At 49.8% G+C, this 16761-nt stretch overlaps 3 protein-coding genes across 19 annotated transcripts in view; 2 read left to right on the forward strand and 1 right to left on the reverse strand.

Annotated features, from left to right (window-relative positions):
- Window positions 1-89: 89 nt before the first annotated feature.
- ATAT1 (alpha tubulin acetyltransferase 1) lies at window positions 90-12187 on the forward strand. Of its 17 annotated transcripts, none has more exons than XM_073787824.1 (13): window positions 90-251; window positions 725-785; window positions 899-990; window positions 1111-1171; window positions 1295-1408; window positions 1596-1697; window positions 6134-6179; window positions 6299-6367; window positions 7949-8020; window positions 8091-8433; window positions 11239-11315; window positions 11407-11449; window positions 11899-12187. In XM_073787824.1, the coding sequence occupies exons 1-13, from the start codon at window positions 145-147 to the stop codon at window positions 12149-12151; spliced, it is 1440 nt and encodes a 479-aa protein (XP_073643925.1). In that variant the 5' UTR covers window positions 90-144; the 3' UTR covers window positions 12152-12187. The 17 variants fall into 17 exon arrangements, with proteins under 17 accessions (XP_073643925.1, XP_073643930.1, XP_073643924.1 ...); XM_073787823.1 differs by having other exon boundaries at window positions 92-251; window positions 11236-11315; XM_073787827.1 differs by having other exon boundaries at window positions 93-251; window positions 11826-12187.
- DHX16 (DEAH-box helicase 16) overlaps window positions 8852-16761 on the reverse strand; it is a 22877-nt gene continuing 14967 nt past the window's right edge. Inside the window, exon 20 of the mRNA XM_033863942.2 lies at window positions 8852-16385. Coding sequence (XP_033719833.1) covers window positions 16257-16385 — 129 coding nt within the window. The 3' untranslated portion in view covers window positions 8852-16256. The remainder of the gene's footprint in view (window positions 16386-16761) is intronic.
- On the forward strand, window positions 12495-16114 carry C10H6orf136 (chromosome 10 C6orf136 homolog). The gene is made up of 6 exons (XM_019949331.3): window positions 12495-12601; window positions 13920-14321; window positions 14606-14694; window positions 14870-15070; window positions 15661-15730; window positions 15808-16114. Exons 1-6 carry the CDS (start codon window positions 12530-12532, stop codon window positions 15919-15921), a joined length of 948 nt encoding a protein of 315 aa, XP_019804890.1. The 5' UTR covers window positions 12495-12529; the 3' UTR covers window positions 15922-16114.

Below are 16761 nucleotides of genomic sequence, written 5' to 3' on the forward strand. Positions count from 1 at the left end.
GGCGGTGGTGGTGGAGGGGGGCGGTGCGATCCCCCTAGGGACCCGGGGGCGCGGCAGGGGAAGTAAAGATGGCGGTGGGCGGGGCGGTGGCGGAGGGGCGGAAGTGACGTCGCGTGGGGCGGGTCCGGCCGCGCACAATGGGCCATGGAGTTCCCGTTCGATGTGGACGCGCTGCTCCCGGAGCGGATCACGGTGCTAGACCAGCACCTACGGCCACCGGCCCGCCGACCCGGAACCACAACGCCGGCCCGGTGACATCTCAAACCTGCCCCACGGCCCTTCTCTCCCGGTTCCTCTCGAAACCTGGTCCAGGCACCACGCCCCCTTCTCACTGACTAGTGTCTGCTCCTTTTGATGTCCTGGCTCGCCTTTTTGGTGACATTTGATCCTAGAACTGGTGGGGTAGATTGGGGCTTGAATCTGTCACCTTTCATCCCTTGGCCCCATCGTGGTTCCAACCAAAGGATGTGGTTGACCTGCCCTTCCTGCTTCCCCACAATAACTTCAAGGGAGGAGGGAGTGTACCACACTGAAAGGAGGTGTGGCAAAAGTTTGGGTTCCAGAAGAGTGGGTGGGAAATCAGGTTGGAAGATTCCGAGGTAAAGGCAGAGGGCCTGAAGTACTGAACTGGGGTTGCGGTTATCGCCCAGATTCCCAGGGAGTGAGTGCCCAGGACCCTCTAATTCAGTGAGTATCTGACTCTTGATCTCCTCTCTCTCTGTAGTGTTGATCTGCAGCAGCAAATTATGACCATTGTAGATGAACTGGGCAAGGCTTCTGCTAAGGTAATGTGGAGTCTACATGGAGTAAAGGGAGGCCTCTCTGGGGACAGTTGGTAAGGGAGACCTGGGTCCTGTGGAAGGGACTTGTAGAAAGTCTGTCTTCAAATTCCTGGCAGGCCCAGCATCTTCCTGCTCCCATCACCAGTGCATCAAGGATGCAGAGTAACCGCCACGTTATGTATATACTCAAAGATACTTCAGCTCGAATGTGAGTGCCAAATACCGTTCTACCCTATACTTAATTCCTCCCTCTCCCAGTCCCTCTCCCTTTTTTGATTCTACCTCTTCCAGATAGCTGCTAATTATTGTTATTTTCCCCAACCTACAGGGCTGGAAAAGGAGCCATTGTTGGCTTCCTTAAAGTTGGATATAAGAAACTCTTTGTACTGGTGAGTGTCATTGGAAACTGAAAGTTCATATGCCTTGGCTCCTGAGAACAGAAGTGCTGGAGATTGGAAGGTGGCAATGATGTCTGGGTCCTAGAAGATCTTTGTTGTTCTTTTACCTCTTAGGATGACCGTGAGGCTCACAATGAGGTAGAACCACTTTGCATCTTGGACTTTTACATCCATGAGTCACTTCAACGCCATGGCCATGGACGAGATCTCTTCCAGTATATGCTGCAGGTATTACTTATCTCTTCACCAGTTCATCCAAAATGGAGATCAAAGGCCCCTTGTCCTGAGTCCTTCCAGAGGCCCTGCCTCCCACCCTCCCACCCGCCATGTTCCCATATCCTTCCCAGGTGACTGGGTTCCTATTGGCCTGCTTTCCCCATGCCTGCTCCTACCCTGAGTCTCCTGTTCCCTGCAGAAGGAGCGAGTTGAACCACATCAACTGGCTATTGACCGACCCTCACAGAAGCTGCTGAAGTTCCTGAATAAACACTACAACCTGGAGACCACAGTCCCACAGGTTAGAGGTTTCAGAGAGTAGACCCCACTGAGCATTCCCACTGAATTTATTATTTTTTGTGTGGCAAACAAGTGGCACTTTCCATGCACTCCTTATTCCCTATTATATAGGCTTATTTTATACAGGTAAGTTCTGGGGGGGCAGGGTACCATCTCTCATCCTGCAGCTATTTCACTCTCATCTTTTTTTTTTTTTGTGGTATGCGGGCCTCTCACTGTTGTGGCCTCTCCTGTTGCGGAGCACAGGCTCCGGACGCGCAGGCTCAGTGGCCATGGCTCACGGGCCCAGCCACTCCGCGGCATGTGGGATCTTCCCGGACCGGGGCACGAACCCGTGTCCCCAGCATCGGCAGGCGGACTCTCAACCACTGCGCCACCAGGGAAGCCCTCTCATCTAGTTTTATTCTTCATCATGGGCTGTTGTGTACACCCAATAATATGTTTATGCCCCAAACATAATCAGCTCATTTTCATCTCCTTGTTTCCGCATAGACCATTACCTAGTCTATCAAGATTTAGTAAGGGCTCAGAATAATATACATTCCCTGTCCTCAGGGAGATTGGGTCTATTTTGGGGAAGGTGGTTTGTTTATAAGTAGATGCAATATAATGGTGCTAACGCTGTCCGTTCATTCAACGTATATATATTAGAGTACCTGGCACTGTTCTGGGCTTTAGAAAGACTTTATTCAATGAAACAGATAAAAGTCTCTGTTCTCACGGAGCTTGTATTCTACGTGGGGAGACAGACAAACGTAATAAACAAGTATATACTATGATTGATGATAAGTGCTCTAGGAAAATGAGAGCAAGTAAGAAGGCTTGGGAGTGCCATGTGAGGATGGGAGTGTGTGGGATTGCAGGTTTAAATGGGATAAGCAGGAAAGGCCTCACTGAGAAAGTGTCACTTGAGCAATAACTTCAAGAGGTGAGACTATGAGCTAAGTAATATCTGGAGGGGGAGCTTCCCAGGCAAAGGGAATGGCTAGTGCAAAGGCCATGAGGTGGGAGTGTGCCTGAAAAATTGGCTGGTGTGCCTAGGGCAGCATGAGTGAGGGGGGAGTGTGGTAGATGAGATCAGAGCAGTAATGGGGGAGGAAAGACATTTAGGACTCTATAGGCTATTGCAAAGACTTTGGCCTTTAAGTGAGAAAAGGAGAGCCATCAGAGGGGTTTGAACAGAGGGAGAATATGATGTGACTTACTTTAAACCAGAGCACTTTGCCTGTTAAGAATAGGTAGTAGAGGAGTGAGGGTACAAGCAAGTTAGGAAGCAACAATCCTGCTGAAAAATGGTGGTGGCTCAGTCTAAAATGGTAGCAGTAGAGATGGTAAGGAGTGGTCAGATTTTAGGTATTTTGAAGTTAAAGCAAATAATTTTTCTTGATAGACTGTGAAAAAAAAAGAAGGAGTTAAGGGTGATCCCAAAGTTGTTGGCCTGAGCACTTGGAAGGATGGCATTGCATTAACTGATGGAAGGTGGAGCAGTTTTGGGGAAAAATAGTAGGAGTCCATATTGAATATGTTAATTGGAGATGTCTGTGATGAGTCCAGGTTGGTTACTTCCCTGGAGTTCAGAGACGAGGTTCAGGGTGGAGAGTTTTCATCACACGTAGGGTACTGAAAGCAGTGAGACAGGATGAAACCGCCGTGGAGTGAGTCTCTATAAAGAAGTGGTCCAAGGACTTGAGCCCTTGGGCACTCTTGGAAAGTCAGGAAGGAGAAGAAGCAGCAAATGCAGCTGAGGAGTGACTAGTGAAGTAGATGCAAACTTAGAAGTAAAGTGACCTGCAAGGCCAGTGAAGAAAGTGTTTGCAAAAGGAAGGAATGGCTTACTGAGTCAAATGCTACTGATCAGTGAGGTAAGAAGAGGTCTGGGAAGTGACCATTGGATTTAGCTGCCTGAAGCCACTGGTGTTCCTGACAAGCGGTTTCAGCACACTCGTGGGTGGAAGCCTGGATGGAGTGGCTTTAGGAGATTGAGAAGCTCAGAACTGGAGGCAACAAGAATAGGCCACTCTTTTAAATGCTGCTTTAATGTGAACAGAAATAGAGCAAGAGCTAGAGGGGGATATGGATCAAGAGAGGATTGATTCTTTTCAGTTGCATAAAAATGAACAGCATAAGAATGACTCAGTAGAAAGAAAATCTGATGTCAGAGAAAGTGGGAAGAATTGCTGAAGCAGTGTCGTTGAGTGGGCTTGGGATTGGGTTGACAAGCGAGCCTTGGGTAGGAGCACGGATAGTTAATCCCTTGTAACGTGATTAATTGGTGTGCTTACAGAGGGGGCATAAAGTGAGTTAGGCTTGACTTAATCTTGAAAGGTGTTTGTCAGGTGGACAGAAGTGGGCAGGCTAAGGTGCTTTTCATGTAGGAACCAGCACGAGCAGAGTCAGAGAGATATTAATCTACCTTTCAGGGCACTGCAAGCAGTTTTGTTTGGCTGGAGTGCTGGGCATATGCTTGTTGGGGAAGGATGAGGGTGGGTGGGTTGGTAGACATTACAGCAGGAGATAGACAGGGTCTCCTTAGACTGTGCTCCCAGAGTAGGACATCATTTTTCCATTAAGAGGCAGCAGAGAGCAACGGAAGAAACACAGTATCCAGCATCAAATGCATTACCCAGGTAACATGTAAGAGCAGGGCAGTATAGAGTGTAAATAATATTGGGTTGGCCAAAAAGTTCGTTCCAGTTTTTCTGTAACATCCATCTGGAAAACCCGAACGAACTTTTTGGCCAACCCAGTAACAACTGATGTTTCATGAGCTCTGTGTGGTATCTACATGCATTATCTCTGTTGATCCTTGTACATTTCTTTAAGTAGTTGCCATTATTGACCCCATTTTGGGTTTATACAGATTAGTGACTTGACCAAGTTTGCACAGCTAATAAATGGTAGAGCTTGAATTTGAACCCATAGCCCCCTCTAATGACTACACTGTATTCCTGGCTGAAATGCCTCAACTAGAATCAGGAGTCTGGGATTTGAAACCCAGTTCTGCCACTTGTAGCTACTAGACTTTGGGCAAGCCATGTCTCCAAGCACATATATTTCCAGTTTTCCTGGGTATATACCTAAGAGTAGAATTGCTGGGTCATATGGTAATCCTGTGTTTAACTCTTTGAGGAACTGAGAAACGGTTTTTCCACAATGACTGCAACATTTTACATCTCCATCAGCAATGTGTGGTAGCTCTGGTATCTTGACATCCTCACCAAAATTTATTTTTCTTTGTTCTTTTTATAATAGCCATAATAATGGTTGTGAAGTTGTATCTCTTTGTGTTTTGATTTGCATTTCCCTAATGACTAATGATGTTGAGCATCTTTTCAAGTGCTTATTGGCCATTTGTATATCTTCTTTGGAGAAATGTTTATTCAAGTCTTTGCCCTTTTTTAAAAAATTAATTATTATTTTTGGTTGCACTGGGTCTTTGTTGCTTCATGCGGCTTTCTCTAGTTGCGGTGAGCAGGGCTACTGTTCATTGCGGTGCGCAGGCTTCTCATTGCGGTGGCTTCTCTTGTTGTGGAACATGGGCTCTAGGCGCGCAAGCTTCAGTAGTTGTGGCACACGGGCTCAGTAGTTGTGGCTTGTGGGCTCTAGAGCGCAGGCCCAGTAGTTGTGGCGCACGGGCTTAGTTGCTCCATGGCATGTGGGATCCTCCCGGACCAGGGCATAAACCCCTGTCCCCTTCACCCACAGGCGGACTCTCAACCACTGCGCCACCAGGGAAGCCCCGCTTTTCATTTTCTTGACAGTGTCTTTTGATGCACAGAAGTTTTTACTTTTGACGAAGTGTAATTTATTTTTTCCTTTTGTTGCTTATGCTTTTGGTGTCATATTTAAGAAACCATGTCCAAAGTCATCAAGATTTTCCTCAATGTTTCCTTCTAAGAGTTTCACAGTGTTAGCTCTTACATTTAGCTGTTTGATCCATTTTTAGCTATTTTTTGGTCCAAATTAATTATCTTGCATGTAGATACTCAGTTATCCAAACACCAGTTGTTGAAGAAGTTATACTTTCCCTATTGAATGGTCTTGGCACCTTTATTGAAAATCAATTGACCATAGACACATGGGTTTATTTCTGAACTCTATTCATTCCATTGGTCTGTATGTCTATCCTGTGCCTCTACCACACTATTTTGATTACTGTAGCTTTGTAGTAAGTTTTGAAATCAGGAAGTATGAATCCTCCCCAAATTTGTTATTCCTTTGTTAATCTTGAAGATTATTTTGGCTGTTCGAGGTCCTCTGCAATTCAACTTTAGGATTAGCTTGTCAGGGTCTGAGATTTTGACTAAGTCTGTCAACAAGGACAGGAAGGCTGGCTTTCGTTCCTCCCACTGTGGATTTTCTAGCACAGGGTTCTATACGCAAGTATGTGCTGAGTGGCTGAATGGACAAATGTATTTCGCTTGTTTCATCTTACAGGTGAACAACTTCGTGATCTTCGAAGGATTCTTTGCCCATCAGCATCGTAAGTTTTCTCACCTTGTGTGTGTTGGTCAAGCAGTTGGGGTGAGGGGAAGGAAGGAGGTGGATTCTTGGTCCCACCGGACCCCTCACTGAGGGGCACCACCGCTTCCTTCCTCACAGGGCCCCCTGCTACCTCTCTGAGGGCAACTCGACACTCTTGTGCTGCTGCGGTCGATCCTATGCCCGCTGGTAAAGCTGCATTGAACGGGTGGATCTGTAGTGCTGTGATGGCTAGTCACTCTGGAGGCCACTGGGAACTCAGTGCAATCTGTGGGCAGTTTGGGAGAATTCTAAAGCAACCCAAGTCCCCAGCAGACATTACCCATGTCCTCTGCCCTCATGGGAGCTCAGTGTATTTATATTTGGCAAGACTGTCAACTAAGCAAGCTCATTGGAAGCCTGTTTGACAGCTGACATTGATGGAGCCTCTTGCTGCTTCAGGCCCATCAAAATAGGCCAGAGTCATGTTCCTTCATAAACTCCTCAGGCTTCTGTCAGCCAGTGAGGGACAGGCAAGTGCAGTCAGCCCTTCCATTTCCAGTCATAGGATAGTGACATGAATGGTCCAAAGCTTAAATACTAGTTTTAGAAGATAACACTCAGAATTTGTAACATTTCCAACCAAATAATGAAATTGATCTGGAGAAACCATACCTAGGAGGTACTGAAATGCTGCCCAGGTTCCACATTCCATCCTCATCCACACGCATGCTCCCTGCCGGGCTGAGCCCCACCCCTTCCTCCTTCTCAAGGCCGAGGGGCACAGCCTTCTGCTGGCCATGCTGTGCGCACTTGCACAGAAGGGCCCTTTGCTGAAGGAGCTGGCTCTGTGGCTAGCTCTCTCACCTCCTCGGTGGCCAGGAAACAGAGTAACCACCACCCAGACAGCAATCTCTCAACAGTGATTAGCATCCACCAATGTCAGGCACGGAGAGGCAGTTCAGATCCGTGCTTTCCAAGGCTTCCCCCCTCTAGCTCCTGCTGACCAAAGCTGTGAGAGGGAGAGAGAGCCAACAAGGACGGTGAGGACCAGGTCCACACGGGAGGGACCCTAAAGTTTAAGTGGATCCGCTGGGCAGTCTCTCATTTGCCACGCATGATGGAGAAAGAACCTCTTGCGAGGGAAAGGGAGGGGCAAGTGGAGAAGTGAGGAGGCTGGAGACAGGGCTGGGACAGTCCATTAGCCTCCCATTTACTCTGTCTGGTGACTCCTTTCCAGGTGTCTGTGTTTTTACCTCATCCTTTTTTTCCCCTTGTAAAACGTAAATCTCTTTCTATCTTTGCTCCGGAAGGGGAGGTTCTGCCCCACCCCAGCCTCCCCTGACCTCTCCAAAGCAATTCCTGATTAACCAAGGGCTTTGTCCGTCTCATCTAGAGGGACCTGGGGTCCTCGGTGGCCCAGCTGGGACCATTCCACTGCCCCAGAATCCCAGGGGGGCCTGACAGCACCCACTGACAGTAAGAGCTTGCCTCCCTTGGCTGCCCTTCTCTTGCATCTCCCAGGCCCCACAGTCTCCCCCAGATCTTTCCCCCCAACTCTGCATTCAGCCTACTCCTTCTGGCTCTCCTCAAAATGCTCCAGCCTTCCCCCCGAATTCCCTTTTGGTGTGATGGCAGTGCCACAGAGCTGCTTCTGCGGTGGAGCTGAAGTCTCCTTTCCCCGGAGGAACTGTGGTGTCAGGGATCAGAGGTTTGGGGTCGTGGGGGTAGTGAAGGGGTGCACAGTATGCCTCCTAATGCTTACCTTGCCTGTGTCCTCTCCACTGCCAGCTCCAGCAAGGAAGCTGCCACCCAAGAGAGCAGAGGGAGACATAAAGCCATACTCCTCTAGTGACCGAGAATGTAAGACTGGGGTAGGGGGTCTGGGCCTGGGGGTGCCTTAACCCAGGGGAAAGATTTGTTCTCTCTAAAGGCTCTGATTTCTCTTTTTTCTACTCTAATCTTTGCTGTCATGACTCTCTTCCCTTTCCTTTTTCTTCTCTGTCTTGCTCTTTTTTCTCCCTCTCCCCAGTTCTGAAGGTAGCTGTGGAGCCTCCCTGGCCCTTGAACAGGGCCCCTCGTCGTGCTACACCTCCAGCCCACCCACCCCCGCGCTCCAGCAGCCTGGGAAATTCGCCAGAACGGGGTCCCCTCCGCCCCTTCGTGCCAGAGCAGGAGCTGCTGCGTTCCCTGCGCCTCTGCCCTCCGCACCCCACCGCCCGCCTTCTGCTTGCTACTGACCCAGGCGGCAGCCCAGCCCAGCGTCGCCGCACCAGGTAATAGGAGCTGGAGGGTTAGGGAATGTCAAGACTGTCGGACAGGGTGTTAGAAATGGCAGAGGGCAGTGTAAATCCATCAGAGACATGAAGCAATAGGACAGGAAGACTGGAGAGTCCTGGAACCTTTCAAGAAGAATATATTGGAAAGTATTTATGGGAGTGGTCTGGAAATAAATTACAGTGAAGGAGCAGAATAGGACTTTATGTAGAGTCTAGGGACTCTAGTTTAAGTGAGAGCTGGGAGGAAGCACAGGAAGAACACAGATCCGTTGGGTGGGTGACTGAGCCTCTAAGATTGGGGAAATCATGGTTTAACATTTGCTGGGAAGGGGCAGGATCTCTGACACAGTTTGGGGAGCCACCAGCCCTCGGTCAGTGCCTTGTGTGGCAGGAGCCCATCCCGGCAGGCAGAGAGTGGGCCTCTCCTTTTTTTCTCTCCCCAGCTTTCTCTTCACCTCTGACTTCTCTTTCTGTTTTTCTCTCCCCCCCATTTCCCCTCTCCCCTCCTCCTGTCCATAACATCCTTCCACAGCTCCCTTCCCCGCTCTGATGAGAGTCGATACTGACAGACAGCTAAGCCTCTCCCCTTCCTGGGAGACCTGGCAAGGGCAGAGACTCCCTCCCTGAGAACCCCAGACCGGATCTTCCATTGTATCCCCCAGCATCCAGGGGAACCTGACAGAGCCCATAGGATTCCCTCTTCCCCTTTCTTGGACAACTGGGTTGTCAGGGTCCCAGATGGCCTAATGCTTTGTAGCTTTTCTTACCATAGAAAGCACCCCCTGTCTCCTAACTCGGGCTCTGAACACTCTCCCACAGACAGCCCATTTGCTGCCAGACTTCTCGGTTGGGTGGCTCCTACTAATTATCCAGAGAAGCATAGTCTTGCTTGCAGTCAGATTCTAGAACACCATGGAAGGTCCAAGGGCCTCCTCTACCAGGGAAACCTTTTAAAGAGTCTTTCTTGTCCATGGAATGAATCTTATAGTCCCACTACACTGTCTCCTGGTAGCTCTAATACTGCTTCGTGCTACCGACCACAGCTACCCTATCAGCCTGCTGACGCCAGCCAGTGAGTGAGCTCTGCTTCAGAGCAGTCCAGTCAGGTAGGACAGGGACTTACCAGCTCCCCAAGGGATCCACTCAACATTGCCAAACTCTTAATTTCCACATGTTGTGTGTATGTGTATCTGTCAGGGGACCCCCGAGCTGACGTCTGCTATGAGGCTCTAGACTCGCCACACTTCTACAGACACCACCACTTCCCCTGGGTCCAGGTTCTGTGAGGGAGTTTGTTTCTTGGCAGTAGATCCCAGCAAGCACCCTAGGATCACTCTTAGCCAAGTTTCAGAAGCTAAGCCTGAGTCTCAAGGCTCTATTAGCTCCTGGAATACGCTCTCGCAGCCATCCCTCCCCGGTCACTAGATGCTGATAGATTCCTGTCTTGTGAGATTGTCTTGAGATGATGGGGGAACTCCTCCTCTGGCCTTCCTTTCTTCTTTCCTCCATAGCAAGAACCTTCTTCCCTGCTCCATACCCAGGGTATAGAACATCCTTCCCCCTCCCTACCCTCTGGATGTGTGCTAGTTGATACCCCTACTGTATTCCCCGAAATCCTTGGGAGCAGGATCTCCCTCTCTTCTGACTCATTCCTTTTTCTTCTCCCTCTCAGTGTTGTCTGAATAAAGTGTGAATTCTTTTGTGTTTTTTAAATGGACATTTTCAATGATAAAAACTACAAAAGAAAAAAAAAAAACACCAAACAAACCTTAAGGTCTCAGCCTCGTTTGTGCGTCACCCCTTATTTTCCTGGGATCTCAGGACCTCTCTCCCTCTCTCTCCCTCACCTCTGAGATCTGCAGATCTTCCAGCAAGGAGCCTTAGAGCTCCCCTTGCAGGATCTGGTGTCTGCCTGTCCGCATCTTCATTGTGGGATCTTCTGCGGATTGTCTCCTCTCATGTAGTCGCTGGATCCCTCTGTGTAGCCTTCTATATCTACTCCTCCATTCTCTCCAGAAACCTCTAGCTCTCCCTAGTCACTTCTACCCTTTACCCCAGGCCAGCCTTTGCTGAGATGTTAAGATTTACTAACATCTCTGGGATCCACTAATTGCCTCCTGATAACAGTCCCCTAATTGTTTCCTGAATTCCTCTTCCCGCTAGTTCCCTGGCCTCTCCCTCACTAAACCCTCGGATCTCTTTCTCAAGACAGTCCTTTCCCTAAATTCAGCCTTACCACTCCCTATTTCCCTCTGGCTGAAGTATCCTAAAATTAAGGTAATCATGTTTTCCAAACCAAACATCAGGGCACCTGGTCCAACAAAAAAATATTTTTTTGCATATATGTGAATCTGGTTGTGTGTGTGTGGTGTGTGTGTGTGTGTTTTTGGCCGAACCACGCGGCTTGTGGGATCTTAGTTCCCCGACCAGGCCCCAACCAGGGATTGAACCTGTGCCCCCTGCAGTGGAAGCATGGAGTCCTAACCACTGGACCGCCAGGGAATTCCCCTGAATTTGTTTTTATGACATGATTTGGAGCACATTTGGCCTTACTTTTAACACATTACCTCAACTAGGAGTAATAAAGCAGCAAGTCAGGACTGCTTCAGAAAACCTTGGGGTATAAAATGAGCTCCCTTCCCTTTTCTGGGGCACAACTTAGATTAAAATCCCATAGGAATGATAACTACCCCTCTCTCTGTTCCTGTGCTGTTCCTTTTATTATTCTCCTGATTCCTCCATACCCACTCATCTTTCATCCTGTAGCCTTTTCCCCATCATCTCACATTTCTTCTACAGCAGGACTCCCGCAGGGCTGGTAGCCCAAAGCTGCAGCTATAGCCGCCATGGGCGGTTGAATTCCTCATCCCCCAATACAGGTAAGTTATTCATCTCCTTATCCGCAAATCAAGTAGGCCATATTCACTACCTACTCCAGCCTTCCCATGCACATGCCTGGTATTCCCACAGGCAACCAAGAACTGAAGCAGGGGGAGCAGGAAACAGAGAATAGGTGAGGTCTGACCCCTCCCCTACCAGCCTCGCACCACCTCTGACTCCTTTCCTAACATCACTCTCAGCTACTTCCTCCTCCTTAATCTCACTCTCTGAACTGGACACCAGCTCTTCCCACAAAGCCTTCCACCTAACACCCTACAAGCCTCTTTCCCCATAGGTTCGACTCGAGTGCTTCCCTTTGGCAGTCTCTGAGGGGTTTCAGGTTTGGACATAGCACTAATGGTTCCAGCCTCATACCCCATCATACATCCTCTACACAAGAGCCAGTCAGCCCTTTAAGAAGCTGTGATTTTTTTTTTTTTTTTGGAAGCTGTGATTTTAATTCTCCCTTTAGTACCCCTGTAACCCACTCTCCATCTCCCACCTACTAGGTCTGCCAGTGAGGAGCAGGTCTTGTCACAGCATGGGTCTGGGGAGGAACCCATGCACACGGTTCCTCCACAGGCCCAGGCTCCACCAGCCCAGTCCTGGACAATGGGTGGGGATATGTTCAACGCCAGGTTCATTCGAAACTTGCAGGAACGTCGCAGCACCAGGCCTTGGTGACCGCAGCCCCCTCTCACACCTTCAAAGTCAGTATTATTTCTCTCTCACAGAGGACCTAGCCAAAGCCCGCCCTCACAATGGATGTATCCATTCATTCATTCATTCGACAGGCTTTATTATCAGTGCCAAGTCATTTGTATCTTATTTTTAACCACAGCAATAAAGTATTTATTTTTATCACGAGAGCTACTGAAAACCGCGATTGTCATTATTTCAATCACACCCGTCACTCTTCGCGCGCCCCGTTCAGCCCCATCATCGCCCACTTTTGCGCAAGCGCCACAGGTGAGAGCAGTGCGCGAGGCCGCTAATTTACTGCGCAAGCGCTCTAAGGCAGCCTCCGATCCGGCGAGCGCAGGCGCACTTACTGCAGACCAGCGCCTCACCGCCTCCCTGGAACCCGCCGCAGTGCGCAAGCGCGCAACATCTCCGTTTCCCTCCCCTCAGCCCTTCACCCCCCCCCCCCCTTTTCCCCTTCAAGAAGCCGGCTCCGGGGCACGGGAGGTGCTCTCTCCATTCCCGGAAGATCATGTACCAGCCCAGCCGGGGGGCGGCCCGGCGCCTCGGCCCCTGCCTCCGTGCCTACCAGGCTCGTCCCCAGGTAAGAGCAGAGGGGAAGCGGGAGGGGAGGAGAGGGGGCGGGGAGAGACCCTCCCCAGAGTCGGCGTGTGGGGCGGAGCGCGCGCCCCGTGTCGCGCAGGCGCAGTGACGTCCCGCCGCTCCTTCCCACCTGTGCGGGGCGGCGCGTTTAGGGGTTAGGGGTCGTGGGGATCCGAGGGCGGCGCCGCCAGCCCTGTAGAGCACGGGACGTCGGTCTCCCAGGCCTGCGGGGGCAGGCGGGCTGGAAGCTGGGGCGGTGGGGCGCGTCCGCATTTCGCCCGCGTTTCCGCGGTTACCTGTGCCTGGAGGTGATTTGAAGGGCAGGGGGCGGAGAAGTTCGCGGCGCCTCCCGGGAGCCGACCAGACAGACCTGCGGGCCGCGCTCCGCAGCCCGCGCATCTTGCACCCGGATAGCGGTCCCGGCGGGAAGGCCGGCCCGGGTGGACCCTGTTCGGGCCCCTGTGCCCGGGCGGGCAAGATGGCCACGCCCCCGGCGGAGACGGCGCCTCCGGGACACCGTCGGGGACAGAGGTACCCGCGCGGCCCGCCCGCTCTCCCGATAATGAGACCCCTCGGGGGGGTTCGTTGGAAACGCGGGACTCGGGTCAGGCCTGACTTCGGGTGACCTCTCCCTCATCGCAGTTTCGACATCAGTAAACCAGGGGCATGAGGTCCAGCCTTTAACAGTCTCCTGGGCCTTTTCGTGTCATTAGAGGAGCCCGAATGATGAGCTTACTGCTTAACAGGTCGCAAAGTTTTATTTACAATTATTATCTCATATAGTCCTCATAATAACTCAGTGTGGTTTCATCGTCCTCGTTTATAGGAGGACATTCCCTCAGGCTGAGGAAATGAGATAGTGCCTAAGGTTACATGATAGAATTGGAACTCAAAAGTCTCCTAGTTCCAGTTGGATGTTAACTTTTCTCTATATAACCTCTGCTTCACACACTCCTGGAGTTGTGTTAGAGGCCACAGTACAAGAAGACCTGTAACTTATTCATTCATTTGTTCATTCTTCAAATATGCACTCTTATGATTCTTGCTGTAAGAGAGGCAGACCTGCCCCCAAACGGGTTTGGAATCTTAAACGAATCTAAAAGTACTTGCTAATGTTTGGGAGAGGTATGTGTACTTTTGTCACAGGAAAGTGTTTCCTCCTGTTTTAAGTAGAGATGGAGATGAATTTTCCCTCAATAGTTCCATCTCTCCTGTCAGAAGGAGCAGGTGGGACTGGAAGCTTGTTAATGGGCAGTTTGGATGGCAGGGCATTAGGCAGCTGGATTCTTATCTTTTTCCCTTTTGTTCTTCCTCCTTAGGACCACCTTTCTCCACGGGCCCTACCATTCCCACCTCTTTGGCCTCACTCCGTGACAACCACTTCTCCATCTTTGCCTCTTTTCTGGTCTCCCCCACCCCCAAGCCCTCCCACCCGGCTGCTTCCCCGAGCTCCCCCACTACCTCTCCCTCAGGTCCAAGCCCTCACCTCACCATGGGTGGTTCTCCCCCCAGGAAAGGGGGAGGAGGGACCAGGACCTGAGTTACACAGCGGCTGCCTGGATGGGCTTAGGAGCCTATTTGAGGGACCTCCCTGCCCCTGTCCTGGGGCTTTGATACCTTTCCAAGCCTCTGGGACTGCCCACTCTTCCCCGGCCACTCCATCAGGAGATCCGAGTATGGAGGAGCACCTGGCTGTCATGTACGAGAGACTGAGACAAGAGGTAAGTCAGTTCAGAAGTGGCCTTTGTCCGAAATGGGAAGGGATGTAGGTAATTTTTAAAAATAGGGAGTCAGTCAACTGGATTCTTTCTGGGAACCACAAGACGGGCATATAAATATGTTATAAACATTTCCCAAGGAAAAGATGCTCCTCAGTTTGGATTAGGGAAGTTAAACATGGGATGAGATGACCTTTCACTCATGAATAAAGAGACACTAAATATAGAAAACTGAGAAATAGGATCATCTTTTCTTTCCTCCTGGTCTGATGCCTTCTTCCACCTAGCTTCCCAGTCTCTTCCTTCACTCCCACGACTACACTCTCTACTCATCGGATGTGGAATTCATCAATGAGATCCTGAACATGCGTACCAAGTGAGAATCCACGAATGGGTAGGGCCTTGGGGAGGAAAAGGACCCAATGCTATTTTCACTTATTAGAGAATGTCCTAGGCTGCTTCTCACTGCTGCTCCCCATCCCACTGTCAGATACCAGTTTGGTTTTCTGATTCTGCCATCATGAGATTTCTTTCCCATTCCTTCCTCCCAGAGGCCGGACATGGTACATTCTGTCACTGACCCTCTGCCGCTTCCTGGCCTGGAACTATTTTGCACAGCTTCGGCTGGAGGTTCTACAGCTGACCCGCCACCCTGAGAATTGGACCCTGCAAGCCCGCTGGCGGCTTGTGGGGCTGCCCATCCACCTACTCTTTCTGCGTTTCTATAAGCGTGACAAGGAAGAGCTTTACCGGTAAGAGAAGTGAGAAAAGAAACGCACTACAATTTCCTAATCTTACCCTTTTGGGAATCTATGGTCTAGTCTTCTAGACAATCCTGGATCTACCCTGACTTGACTGCAGGCTCCTTGAGGGCAGGATCTTGTTTTTGTCTACTTTAATCTAACAAAAAATAGAGACTCTGAATATATGAGGAAGCTTCTGAACTCAGCTTCTTCATGTACATTACCTGGCACATAGTAGGTACTCAAATACTTATTGAACAGATGAAAATTCCCATCTCATAAGTGGTGCCTCACAACCTTAGGTAAAGTACCTGGTAAATTTCTGGCACAGAGTAGAATCCCAAGAAATTCTTAGGCTCAGCCCAAACCAGTGGTTCCCAAACTTTGCTGCACAGTGGAATCATTCAGGAATCTTTTTAAAATATCGGTGCCAGACATTCTGATTTAATTGGGCCAGGGAACAACCTCAGGATTTTTAAAAGATCCCCAGGTGATATAATATGTAGTAAAGTTTAGGAACTACTAGTTTAAACAAATGCTTGAATTAAACTTTGGGACCAGTCCCCTTCTCCCTCAGTGAGCCTTTCTCCCTTCACCAGGACCTATGATGCTTATTCCACCTTCTACCTGAATTCCAACGGCCTCATTTGTCGCCATCGCCTAGACAAAGTGAGTCCTAGGGCTGTGTAGGGGTGGGGTGATGGGGTAGAACATCCCACCAGCTGGCATTAACCTTTCTCCTGCAGCTGATGCCTTCACACTCACCCCCAACGCCCGTGAAGAAGCTGCTAGTGGGAGCCCTGGTGGCTCTGGGGCTGTCGGAGCCAGAACCCAACTTACACCTGTGTTCCAAGGGCTGATCAGGAACTGGGGCAGAGGCAGCACGGAAGACTTGCTACGCACAAGAGGAGGAGGTGGAGGTGGCCAAAGACCTCAGGAGCCAGCTTCCTCCTCTCTTCTCTCTTCTCCTTTACTTTCCATCTCATGCTGTGTAAAGCTGCTGTGTAACTTAACTTGTAAATAATAAAATCTAAGTGAATATATGAGATCGAATTTCCATGTCACCTTCTCTGAATCTCTAAGGTTCCCCATAGCTTTACTCTAAAAATATTTTTATTAATAGATATTAAATAATGTACAGAAGGAAAAGGAGCTGGTGTTAACGTTCTATTTGTTCTGTTCTGTTCTCTGCTCTTTACCCTAGCTCTTCTCGTGTCTTGCCTACTTTTCTGGGCATTTTCTTAGCATGGGGATCTTCTAGCTCCTTGGCCTTGTAATAGTGGGGAGCCACCTCCAGAAGCCAACTGCTCTCAATCTCCAATACCTGGAAGGGACGAGAAAAAATCAGCAGGGCTCCCTTCTGTCCAACCTAGTTTCTGATGTGTGCGTGTGATTTAAAAGAAGGTTCTCTTCTTTCCCCTTTGGCTGCAGGGCTAGGTGAAAGGGTACCTGGCTCTAATACTCTGGATCCCAGGGGCAGACACACATCTCTACATGTTATTCAAGAGCACAAGTAAGCTAACCCTAAACAAAAGCCTGAACATAAAGACTGAAATACACTCAGGATGGAGCTCATATCTGCTTTGTTCATTATCACCCCGGCACCTGAAACACTGAGAATGGGCATTCAAACACTTAGTGAGTGAATAAACAGTTCTCAGATCTTAGCAGATGCTGAGACAGCTGTTAGGATGCATTTC

Source organism: Tursiops truncatus, chromosome 10 (genome assembly GCF_011762595.2).
Source record: "Tursiops truncatus isolate mTurTru1 chromosome 10, mTurTru1.mat.Y, whole genome shotgun sequence".
NCBI classification, from domain to species: domain Eukaryota; kingdom Metazoa; phylum Chordata; class Mammalia; order Artiodactyla; family Delphinidae; genus Tursiops; species Tursiops truncatus.